The sequence below is a fragment of the Rhinolophus sinicus genome, linkage group LG11, assembly GCF_036562045.2.
Source record: "Rhinolophus sinicus isolate RSC01 linkage group LG11, ASM3656204v1, whole genome shotgun sequence".
Taxonomy (NCBI): domain Eukaryota; kingdom Metazoa; phylum Chordata; class Mammalia; order Chiroptera; family Rhinolophidae; genus Rhinolophus; species Rhinolophus sinicus.
In genome coordinates, this window is record NC_133760.1 from 9,697,605 (window position 1) to 9,709,871 (window position 12,267).

A 12,267-nucleotide genomic window follows, 5' to 3' on the forward strand; every position below is an offset into this window, starting at 1 on the left:
CCTCCCTGCCCTGCCCAGCCGTCACCACCCCCAGAGGGCACAGACTCCACTGTGCCTCAAAGCAAGAGCCCCAGAGCAACTGAGTGGAGCAGGCCGACAGCCTGCAAGCCACAGTGGCTGCCCTTTGCGTGCTGCGAGGTAGGGGACCCTGGGCAGGAAGCTGGCTGAGCCCCAAGACCCTGGGGGCCATGGGCGGGGAGTTGGTGCCTGGCCTGGGGGCCCTACGGCGGCGAAAGCGCCTGCTGGAGCAGGAGACGTGGCTGGCCGGCTGGTCAGTGACACTGGCAGGAATTGGCATCGGACTCATGGTACTACACGCGGAGATGCTGTGGTTCGGAGGGTGCCCGGTGAGTGGATCCCTTATCCTGCGCCACGGGAGGGAGCCTTGGGGCTGAGTCTCCTGGGTCCAAGGGAGGAGGGGCTGGGGCCTGGACTCCTGGGTCTGAGGGAGGAGGGGCTGGGGGCTGGACTCCTGGGACCTTGGGGGCTCTCTCTGCAAAAGTAAGAGAAGAGGGGTCTCTGTGTTGCAGTCTTTGAAGGTATTGCAATTAGACAGCTGGAGGTCCAGGACCCTTGGAGATGGGGTTGGGGGTGGGAGGATGGCTGATTAGAGCAGACCAGGGGAGCAGTGACAGGAGGGTGGGGAGAGAGACTAACTTCTTCCAGTAGGCGGTGGTTCCTTGCTCCTTATCTAAAGGCTAACGTTTACCCAATACCTCAGTGGTAAAATGCAAAAACCAAAAGAAACTAGCTGGGGTGGGGGTGGGAAATGGAAGTGCCACTTGCGCACATGCACAGACCCTCCGTCTCCATCACTGAGAAGCTCCACTTTCCCAGAATCTATATGCTGTTTAGTCTGGGAAGTAATGGAGAGGTAGATTTATAGTAGCCAGAGCCCCTGGGTCCCAGGGAGGAGGGGTTTGGGGGCCCAGGCTCCCTGGTCTGAAGAAGGGGGCTTAGAACATCTTCGGGGGGACGAGGGGCTGACTTTGAGGCTGGTGAAGAGAGAGGGAAAGGACAGACGGGGCCAGGACAGGTCTGAGCAGGCTCCTGGCACATTCCAGCCCCGGTCAGGGCCGTGATGGGTCAGAATCAGTGGCTTGAGGACGGAACAGAATTGCTCAACAGGAAAGGAGGGGTTGAGACTTGTCTGGGGTAAGGGATGTGGAATTGGGCTGGTTGGGGGGTACTGATTTAAGGATTGAATTGGGGGGGATTCCTGGCGGATGGAGGCTCAGGCTTGGATTTTGGGGCAAGGGAGGCAGGCAGCTCTGAAGTGACCAGGAGCCACATGGAGGCTCAGAGCAGGCTGGCTTCCTCTGGCCAGACATCTGAGGCCAGAGCAGAGGGCACTGGGGGTGGGGGGGTGGGGCCGCCGAATCCCATGCCAACAGGAAGCATGGCCAGGGCCTACCCGCTCCCACGATCCAGCACCCCGCCCAGCAGGGGAGGTGAAGGCATGGGAGCCCTGGCAGATAGGAAGGGACAAGGGGTCACTCCTACCCCCTCCCTCAGCCTTTTCACCTCTCATTTCTTTCTTCTCTGTACTGCCTGCCAGGCCGCTGCCTCCAGCAGTGGGACTCTGGGGCAGCTGCTGTAGCTTTCTGAGCCTCAGTTTCCTCATCTGTACACTTAGGGTGAGGGTTGAAATATATGACCTTAGGGGTCCTCCTGGGTCCCCTTTCTATGACTGCCTTGATAACACCCCTGTCCTTTCCCCACCTCCATCTCAGTCTAATGAATTCATTTTGCAGGGACCCAGACACCTGCTTGTCAGGAGGGAGGGGCTGGAGGAGAGGCAGGTGCCAAACCAGGGGAGTGCAGGGCAGTGAGACAGATAGATATGGGAGGGAGAGTTGGAAAAGTAGAGAGGACCACCGGAGAAGTGGATTGCAGTGTGGGAAGGGGGGTTGCCACTAGTGGGGTGGAATTGGGGACAAGGTAAATAAAGAGACAGGAAATGTGGTGCCAGAGAAGGATGAAGGGGTGGGGGAGGGCTGGGGACAACAGCACCATTGTTCGGGGAGGGGTGGGGGGGCAGGCCCCTGGGGCAGGAAACTGGCCCTCTTTCCCTGCATTGAGGTGGGGCCCTGTGCCCTGGGAGAGCTGGCTGCATCTTAGGAGAAACAGGTGGGAGCCCAGGTGGTCCCCTCTCCCTGACAACGCCCCCCAGGCAGCGATGCCCCCCAGTGAGCCTCTCCTAAGGAATCCAGCAGTCCTAGACCCCTCTAAATCCTTCCCTCAGGAATTCTAGATTCCTGCAAGGTATTGCCACACAAAGAGAGGGGGAAACCTTCTCCTTGGTTTCTGGAGGCCATGTGCTTCTGGCCAGATCTGCCCTCGGCTTAGAGAGAGGAGAGAGAGAGCAGCAGATAGGGGAAGAGGAGATGCAGGGGACAGACTGGGGTTCCTTTCTCAGAGCTGGTTCTGGGGTCTCTCAGGGACTCAGCCCCCTGGATGAAGGCAGGGGAGGGTGTCATTCATTCTTTGGGGATTGAGTGTAGTTTCTAGGCTCCACGGGAATTTAGGGGGTGGGGTGAGACTTGAAGTTGCTTTCTAGGGCAGGACCAGCTGGGTGGGGAGGGCGGAGGAGGGGCCCTCTCTAGAGGACAGATGTCTGTTTCTTGACACACACCCCCATAAGCACACAACTGAGAAACTATTTTTGATGGAGAAGGGGACAGGAATTAAGGAATGTGAGTTTCAAGGTTTCCCCTCAGGGATGTGGGTCTTAGGAGAAGAGCTGAGGAGGAGGGTGGACATTTGCATCCAGGCCTGGGCTGTCTGGTTGGGAAGGAAGAGGGCACTCCCCTTGGGGACCCCATGATGATTTTGACACTTCCCCAGAATTGAGACATCAGGAGGAACTGGGTTAGAGGTTGGGGAGAAAGGAGGCTAAGAAATTGGGAATTGAGAAGGGAAGGCTGTTTGGGAGGAAGATAGAGTCTCACCCCTTTTTCTATCCCTCCCAACAGTGGGCGCTCTATCTGTTCCTGGTTAAATGCACCATCAGCATTTCCACCTTCTTGCTCCTTTGCCTCATCGTGGCCTTTCACGCCAAAGAGGTCCAGGTAGGGCAGGCCCCGCCCCCAGCCCCTTCCTGCTCCCCCAGCCGCACCACACCTTGTCACTCACACTTCCCTTCCTCTGCCTCCTCCTGCGTTGAATCATGAGATTCCTCCCCCTTGAGATGCGTCCACACCCTCAGGCACTGGGATGGGATGAACCACGGACAGACAGAGCCTAGTGAGCAGCCCCCAGGCTCCCTTGCACACTCGTGGATGCTGAGAGTTTCTGCCCCCAGGCCTCTGTCCACTCTGCCCCCACGCAGCCTCCCTCCAGACTCAGCCTCCCAGATCACACTGCCCTCCATCGCTGAGTCCCCACCTGTTCCAATCCCAAGCAACCCGAGCCCCCAGTCCTTCCCCACTCCTGAGCTCCCCCACCTCGGTGCCAATATCCCACAGACTCTTATCCTCCTCCAGCGTCATGTTTCACTGGGACACTCAACCCCCCACCCCTCTCATCCCATCCCCCACCTCCCCAGATCCTGTTGTCCTTCCCCCATACCTTTGCATATAAAATGGGGATCATTGGCCATATGTGGTAATAATGCTCCTTGCAGTACCTGGTAAGAGGTGCCCAGCACAAGTACACATTATCATTAATAGCAGTCATTCCAGCAGTTAAGTGTCCTGGGTTTATAGCCCAGCTGTGCCACTGTCCACTTGAAAGCCTCAGTTTCCACATCTATAAAATGGGGGTGATAACACTTTCAATCTCACTGTGTTGTGAGCATTCAGAGTTACATGTAAAGGGGATATGACAATGCCTGGCACTTCCAAAGTGCCCCGTCAATGTTAGTTATTGTCATTGTTAATGGTATGGCGATTACAAGTACTGCACAAGTGTCCCCAGAGAAAGGAGCAGGAGATGGCTCCATGAATGTGGAATCTAAGCTCCCAAGAGACAGGCGTTTCTGTATATTTTGTTCACCAACAACCTGGGGCACACAGTAGGAGCTCATTAAGTGTTCTTGAGTTGTAATTTCTAGAAGTGGGCTGAAACTAGGGGGGAGGGAGGAAAAAAGTAGGAGAGATGTCTTCCTCAGGTCCTGCTCTGCTCCTAGTCGACCCACGCCAGTTCCCCGCCCCTGCGCTATTTGCCTCCCTCCCGGTCCTGGCCGGCGCGCCCCCCTTATCTCCCAGCTGCAGGCTCGCGCTGCGCCTGACCTTCGTGTGACCCCTTTTCCCCGTCTGTCCCCTCCCCGCAGCTGTTCATGACGGACAACGGGCTCCGGGACTGGCGCGTGGCGCTGACCCGGCGGCAGGCGGCGCAGATCTTGCTGGAGCTGGCGGTGTGCGGGCTGCACCCGGCGCCAGTGCGGGGCCTGCCGTGTGCGCAGGGTTCTAGGACCCCGCGGATCGCGACGCAGTCCTGGCCGGGCTTCCTGAGCCAGGGGGAGGCGCTGCTGTCGCTGGCCATGCTGCTGCGCCTCTACCTCGTGCCCCGGGCCGTGCTCCTGCACAGCGGCGTCCTGCTCAACGCGTCGTACCGCAGCATCGGCGCCCTCAACCAGGTCCGCTTCCGCCACTGGTTCGTGGCCAAGCTGTACATGACCACACACCCAGGCCGCCTGCTGCTCTGCCTCACGCTTGGCCTCTGGCTCACCACCGCCTGGGTGCTGTCGGTGGCCGAGAGGTGAGGGTGCTTGGGCAGGGGGTACCAGAAGCACCTGGAGGAGCCCCCTACAGCCAGGGCCGCTGTACTGCCCTGTACGGTGGTGCAGGTGGGGCCGCGCGGGCCAAGCAGTGGAGAGGGCTGTTGTCCATTCTCATCCACGGGGTGGGAGGAGCCCACAGGCCAGCCCAGCCCTCCCTCCACCTGCAGCCTCGTCTCCCCAGACACACACAGATCCTATGAAGTCCTTCCCTTCCTGCTTCCCAGCCTCTCCTGCCTCGGGTCTCCTGGCATCTGTACGGTCTCCAAACCCAGGTGCTGGGGCCCGGCCAAGGGCTGCATCTGCCTTGGAGGAAAAGAACACCTTTTCCGAATTAGCACAGATGCACTGTGGGCTCTGGAAGAGAATTCCCTGCAGAGAGCTGGTACCCGATTCCAGGCTGCCGGCTGGACATTGTGTGACCTAATGCTGGGCCTGTACCCTTGCAGGGCCCCAGTCAGACTCTCTCTCTCAGATAAAGAAAATAGGAGTAATCAGCTAGTGGTTCTCAAAGTGTGGTTCCGGGACCCCCAGCATCACCTGGGTACTTGTTGCAAACCCACTTTTCAGGCTGCACCCAGACCTACTAAATCCAAAACTCCAGGGGGCGGGTCCAAGCAATCTGTCTTAATATGTGATTCTGATGCCCGTTCAAGTTTGAGAACCTCTGGTTTAGTGCGTCTGGCAAAGGATTCTTGAGGGGAGGTGGAGAGTGAGAAGATCTGGCTTTAGAGCTCTTCTTTCTGAGCCTGTTTTCTCATCTGTAAAATGGGTGAATTTTACAAATTCCACCATCTTTAAAGTCTCCCTGGCAATTGTAACCTTTTCTCAACTTTAAATTTCTTCATCTCACAGGACTTTGGTTTTCCCAGTTGGGAAATCGGTTAGAATCAGGGTCCATGAATGGTCCTCCCACCATGTTTCTCATCTGAAAAGTGGGAGCATGGGGAGGGAGTCAAATTTCTAAGTCCCAAGGCAGAACTCCTCAAACATGACTGCACTTTGGGATGCAGGGGTGGGGCTTGTTAACAGCACACATTCCATCCCCACCTGCAGACACTAATTTAGTAGGTCTAAGGTGTCTGGGGCCCTCATGGATGAAGCTCTCCCTGTAGACACTGATGCAAGGGGTCCATGGGCCAAAGTCGGACAAATCCCAATTTCAGATTCCTTCCTCGGCTCCACTTCTAGGAAGTGAGGGGAAAGGAGGGCACAGTCCCGCCAAGCTTTTGTAGAGTCCCACTTTTTAGTCCTGATAGGGCCACCTCTAGGCCAGACAGCATCTTTGTGGAAATTAGAAAAAAGGCACCCCTTCCTCTGGGTGGATGCAGCCCCCTGCCAGGGTCTGACGAGTGGTTTCGGGCTGGGTTTCTGCCCCTTCTCAACCCCTCAACCACACGCTCCAAATACAGCAGCCCTGGTAGCCTCGCTAAAACCAAACAGGCTTTGGAATCGGCTGCACCCAGGTTCCAATCCCACTGCCCAGAGTGGCTGAGCACCTTGCCCAGCTCACACAGCAGAGGGGAGGCCAGGCAGGCTCTCCAAAGCCCAACTTACTGGCTTTTCCTCTCAGTGCCTTGGGATTGTAGGTGTGTATTAGGAAGAGGGGATCAATCACCACGGGAACCCCTAGGAACTGGGTTTCAGCACTAACTCACCCTTCCCCACAGGCAGACTGTTAATGCCACTGGACACCTTTCCGACACGCTCTGGCTCATCCCCATCACATTCCTGACCATCGGCTACGGGGACGTGGTACCCAGCACGATGTGGGGCAAGATTGTCTGCCTCTGCACCGGGGTCATGGTGAGTGCAGCCCCTCAGAGGCCCCACCCTTATTCCCCGAACGGCTAACCCCTGCCCCCAGGGAACCATGAAGCCAACGCAGGCAATCACCCCCGAGAAACTTGGGTGCCTGGACCACCTCTTGACCCCAGTCCCTCTGCAGGGCACAAACCCCCAGCTCCATTTCCTTTTAAAATCCAGGAATCCATCCCTGAAATCTTTGTTCTCTGCGGAACCTAGGACCCCAGGGACACAGGGGACACAGGCCACTAACTTCCCAGGCCCATTTCCTTCTGAAATCCAGCCCTGAGCCCCATCATCAAAGCTCACACCCTGCCCACCCCGTCACTCTCCCAATCATCTAGGACTCAGGGACCTGCTTTCCCAGCTCTGGGCTCCTCCAGGACCCAGAAATCCAGTTTCCAGCTTCCATCAAGGCTCCAGTCTAATCGTGGGGCCAGATCCTGCTTCTGCCACTTCCTAACTGGGAGCCAGCCATATATCTCTCTGGGCCTCAGTTTCCTCACCTATAAAATGAGATGCCGGTACTAGTGTACTCCTCATGGGGTTCCTGAGGAGATTCAATGAATTAAAACATGTAAAGGGTCTCAGGCAGTGCCCAGCACACAGGAAATACTGTACATGGCTCAGGGGATGGGGATGGGGGACTGTTATTGAAAGTGGTCCCAGGCATCTACCATCCCCACCCCAGCTCCTGTGTCCCCAAGGATGAGGCAGAGGCTCTTTAGCGCCAGCGCCAGATTCATTCCTCCTCCCCAGAGTTGGCCTCCTCCTGAATCCAGACAACCACCCTTACCCTTCATAGACCCAGGTATCCTGTTCCACCCCTACCACTCCCAGGACCCAGCCCCCAATGTCTTGGCCTCCACCTCCCCGAGATCTGGCTACCATTACCCATAGGGATGCAAGCTGCCAGGACATGTTGAATCCCCAAGCTCTGGGCCAACAGGTGATGGATGGGCTGGCGGGGAACTGCCTCACACACACACACACACACACACACACACACTCACACACTCACATTCACATTCACACTCACGGTGGTTTTGTGACAAGGAAAGAGGTGCAGAGGCTCAGCCAGGGCAACACTCCCAAAGGGTCAGGGACACTCACAGCTACCTGGGACCTCCTCCCTCATTTGACAAAGAAGAAACAGACCTAGAGAGAAGTCAACTTGCACTAGAGCTCCCAGCCCACTCCCGGGCGAAAGGCTCCCTGGCGCAGTGGAATGACAGCTAACTTCAGAGCACCACTCTGCACCGGTCTCTGCTCTAAACACTTCCCAGGTGTTAACTTACAGGGTTAATGTCCACAGGCTAATGCTGAGGCCAAGCCCATATTACAGAGCAGAAACCGAGGCACTGAGATGAAATAACTTGCTGAAAGCTGAGCTCGGAACCCAAGCAGTCCTGGAGTTCATGTTTCTAGTAAACTGTTCTGAGTGGTGAAGAGCAGAAACACACAGGGTGGGGGAGGCTTCAGAAAGATTCCTTCTAACTCAAGGAAGAATGAGCAGGTGCCTCAGAGCAGTTGGGATTTGATGGCCTCGGAGGATCAAAGGCCTTGGGAGCAGGAAAGGAGAATGAGTGTTTGGACGCAGGTGCTCAGGCAGGTGAGGCAGCGTGAGGCTGGGGCTGAGCTGTCTGGGAGGGAGGCCAGGCATAGGAGCGCGGCCCAGACCTGGGAAGGCCTTGGAAGCTGGGCTAAGACATCTGGGGCTGTGGGAGCCTAGGAGATTAGGGTGAGAGGGGCCGTGTCAAAACCGGGGTTAGATGTCCCTGGGATCAGGGTGGGGTGCTTGGGAGGCTGGAAATGGTCCAGGAGGAAGAGGATGGGGCCAGAGTTGGGCAGAGGCTGTGGGGTTGGGAGGGTGAGGGACACCCTGGGTGACCTCGTGGCCGACTGGGTGTGAGCAGTGGGGTAGGAGCCCGAGGTCTGCCCCTCGCCCAGACCAGCCCTTCTCCCCTCCTCCAATCGTACCCTTAAAGAAAGAGGACACTCTGATGGTGTAAATACTGTGCACAAGAGTTGGTCTCAGACACATGATTTCTGGTCCTAGCTCCACCATTTGGAGCTCTGGGACCTTGGTTCTCTCTGAGCCTGTTTGCTTGTCTATCAACCAGCGGTGGTTGTGCCTGACTTCTGTGGCTGTTGGGAGGGCTCAAGGAGAGAAGTGCTGGCACAGGATGGGCCTACAGAGCCCCACAGCCCTTGGGTCATAGTGCCTGCTGTGTCCACAGGGGGTCTGCTGCACTGCCCTGCTGGTGGCTGTGGTGGCTCGGAAGCTGGAGTTTAATAAGGCCGAGAAGCACGTGCACAACTTCATGATGGACATCCAGTATGCCAAAGAGGTGACAACCGGCCTGCACAGGAGCCTCAAACCCAAACCCTCCGGGCCTCAGACCCAGGAGCCCAGGCCCCCAGCCCTTCCTCCCTCAGACCCAGGAGCCCAGGCCCCCAGCCCCTCCTCCCTCAGACCCAGGAGCCCAGGCCCCCAGCCCCTCCTCCCTCAGACCCAGGAGCCCAGGCCCCCAGCCCCTCCTCCCTCAGACCCAGAGGTCCAGGCCCCAGCCCCCTCTTCCCAGAACGTAGGGTTCTATGCACTGACACTGTGCCATCCACCCGCAGATGAAGGAGTCGGCTGCCCGAGTGCTGCAAGAGGCCTGGATGTTCTACAAACACACTCGCAGGAAGGACTCTAGAGCTGCCCGCAGGCACCAGCGCAAGCTGCTGGCCGCCATCCACACGTGAGGGCCGGGGTGTGTGTGTGTGTGTGTGTGTGTGTGTGTGTGTGTGTACGTGCACACCCACATCCACGTCCCCTCTCTGCACGGCATGTGTGTACACGCCTGCACACCCACGTGTGACTGAGCAGATGTCTGCCTGGACCTCAGTGACTGTCTGTGACAGTTGATCCTGTGTGTCTCGGAGTGTCTGTGGGTCCAGGCCACTGTGTGTGGGCTTCGAAACCGGGGTCTCTACCTGCTAGGGGGACTCATGGGTGCAGCCCCTCCCCTCCCACCCCTTCAGCTCTCTGGGGACTTTTCTTCTTTGTACTGCGGGTCTCTCCTCCCTTATCACTCCGCCAAGCTAGGGCCACATCTGGGGACAAAGCTTATAGGAAAACTGACCCCTACTTCTTCCCACAGGTTCCGCCAGGTGCGGCTGAAACACCGAAAGCTCCGGGAACAAGTGAACTCCATGGTGGACATCTCTAAGGTACCAGGATCCGGTGGGAGCGGGTCTGGGAGAGGAGGGAGGTCGGGGCCGTGGGCAGGGAAATCTGGCCCTGGAATGGGGGACACTAGCTGGGGCCTGGCACACATCGGCACTCAATAAAGGTTTGTGGTTGAATGAATGAATGATGCAATACAGACTTTCCTAAACCCATGTAAGGTACAGAGATCCCTTTAAAACTGAAAAAAAAAAAAAAAAAAAAAGAAAAAAAAAAGAAAAAGAAAAGAAACTGCACAAAGAACTCCAATGTTTGGTTTTAAATTATTTTTATTGTCACGTTACTTACATGTGGATGGATATAAAATTCCTTCCAACTCCGACTCTTATACAATAATAAAACCAAAGCAAATTTACAAACCAAGTTCAAACATGGAAAACCAACAATTAATTAACAAGTGACACGGGGGAGGGTGACATTGTTTCAGTAAAACTCAATGCTGCTGCTGGGAAGAAGGGCCTTCACCTCCCTGGCCAAGCAACTCAGCCGGCGCGCCTCCTGCTGGGACCCCTTGATTCCACCAGTGCTCAGGGACGTGACGTCACCCCCCTTGGCTTGACTCACAGCATCTTTTGCTTATCCGGTGGCTTCTCAATAGTCTGCGACAATTCAAACAGTGGCCCTGGGCACCAATGCCACAGTAAACACAGTCACTGATCCAGGCCCCTCCACTGCAGGGCAGGTCTCAGTGAGGAGGCGGTGGCCTAGATCCGCCAGATTTGGCCAGTGATCGTTTCCAAAGACGATTGAACCAAAAACAGAATAAAAGAATCCTCATAGAAAGTTCACATACACTCAAGGATGAAGCTGTGAATCCTGGTTTGAGAAGCTGTGAAAAGGCTATGTGGATTTTGAAGTTAACTGCTCCAGGCCTCAGTTTCCTCAGCTACAAAGTTACCAACAGGATTCTCACTTGTCATGGCTTTTAGGATTTTGTACATAAAAAGCACCTAGCCAAGTAGCTGGGGTGTGATAGGTCCATAAATGGGGCCTTATTACTGAGGATAGTCATCATTATTGTCGAGGGCCTGTAAGGAGTTAGTGTGCTGGTCCGTCGCCTTACTCCTCAGGGTAGGGAGGGTGTACCCAGCGCCAACACCTCCCACCCTCTCTCTACCCAGATGCACATGATCCTGTGTGACTTGCAACTGGGTCTGAGCAGCTCACACCAGGCCCTGGAGAAGCGGATTGACGCACTGGCAGGAAAGCTGGACACCTTGACCGAGCTGCTTAGCACTGCCCTGGGGCCACGGCAGCTTCCAGAACCCAGCCAGGAGGCCACGTAGCTGGTGAGGAGGCTGGGACTTGGGCAGGAGAGCATTCTGGAGGAAAGGTGCCTGTGGCCAGCACCCCATATGGCGAAGGGGATTGGGGATGCAAGGCCACCCTTTCCTTTCCACTCTGGCTGTGTCTGCAGGAAAGGACCCCAAGTTCGGGGCTTGCCAGGCAATGAAGGAAGGAGACATTTCTTCTCCCCTTCGCTGACCCTCAATACCCTCTCCCTCTTTCTTTGCTTGGTCTCTATCTCTGGGCACATTCTCTGGTTCTGTCCAATGTCCAGCTGCCCATCCCTTGGTGTTGGGTATACCCGCACTCCTCCTTCCTCCTGTCCACTGGTCTCTGGCCTGCCGGTCTATCCATCTCTCTGTTTGTCTCCCCAGGACCCGCGAAGGAAGAACCAGGCTATTTTTCCCAGGATCGAGGTCAAGGACATTCTCCCTGCTACTCCTGACCCAGCCCCATGAATAAAGCACCTCAAGTGCAAGGACCTAAGGGGGCCCCTACCTTAGGGTGGGCTGACTTGCTGAGGCTGCTGGAAGGGACACTAGCTGAAGGAGGGAGGCCGTGTCCCACCCCTGAGGCCCCAAATAGGAAACTGATCACCACTACCCCACACACCCTCAACGAAGACACCCTCACTGTGCTGCTATAGATGACCTCCACCTTTCAGTTAGAAGTGGAGATTCTTGGGGGCTGGGACAGCTGGGGCCCAGAGTCCCTGATCCCGGCTGCTTCAGTTACCGCTGGACGGTAGAGCTGAAGGATCCAGGCTTGCGGCTGGGACAAGGCAGGAGGTGGCGCCCCCTGGTGGGAGAGCTAGAGAACACCATTTTTCCAGAGTTGCGGAGAGTATCCTGAGGAGGAGCGGGGAGCCAGGGAGGAGATGAAAGGGGTGGCGCAGCTCACCAGTCTCTGCTCTACGGTGTAATAAAGGTTAAACAAAGACAGAAATTGCTGTTTCTTCTAAACATATATCCACATTACAAACAGGCAGGTCATCCAGTGGAAGGCCCTTACCCTGCCCTGTCTGAATCTGTTTCCCCATCTATAAAACACAGGCCTCCCTTAAGTGCCCTCCCAGGTCTGTAGGCTGGGGAGTCCTCAACAACTCCCCCCACCCCAGATCTGAGAGCAAAGGCTTCGAATTCAGGCAGATCCTGGCTCTGCCATCCACTGGCTGTGTGATTTGGGGCAAGTGGCTTCACCTCTCTGAACATTTTATCTC

At 56.3% G+C, this 12,267-nt stretch overlaps 1 protein-coding gene across 2 annotated transcripts; it reads left to right on the forward strand.

The window, feature by feature from the left end:
• Positions 1–46: 46 nt before the first annotated feature.
• KCNN4 (potassium calcium-activated channel subfamily N member 4) lies at positions 47–11,993 on the forward strand. 2 transcript variants are annotated; one of them, XM_019756609.2, is made up of 9 exons: positions 47–347; positions 2,976–3,071; positions 4,274–4,701; positions 6,391–6,526; positions 8,767–8,877; positions 9,155–9,273; positions 9,676–9,745; positions 10,883–11,050; positions 11,423–11,993. In XM_019756609.2, exons 1-8 carry the CDS (start codon positions 189–191, stop codon positions 11,045–11,047), a joined length of 1,284 nt encoding a protein of 427 aa, XP_019612168.2. In that variant the 5' UTR covers positions 47–188; the 3' UTR covers positions 11,048–11,050; positions 11,423–11,993. The 2 variants fall into 2 exon arrangements, with proteins under 2 accessions (XP_019612168.2, XP_019612169.2); XM_019756610.2 differs by lacking the exon at positions 2,976–3,071.
• The last annotated feature ends 274 nt before the right edge of the window (positions 11,994–12,267 follow it).

Excerpts from the sequence above, each read along its gene's own strand:
- KCNN4 (XM_019756609.2), top strand. The coding sequence starts at position 189 with ATGGGCGGGGAGTTGGTGCCTGGCCTGGGGGCCCTACGGCGGCGAAAG. Across the intron at positions 348-2,975 it reads TGTGGTTCGGAGGGTGCCCG|TGGGCGCTCTATCTGTTCCT; the intron begins GTGAGTGGATCC and ends CCCTCCCAACAG. Across the intron at positions 8,878-9,154 it reads ACATCCAGTATGCCAAAGAG|ATGAAGGAGTCGGCTGCCCG; the intron begins GTGACAACCGGC and ends ATCCACCCGCAG.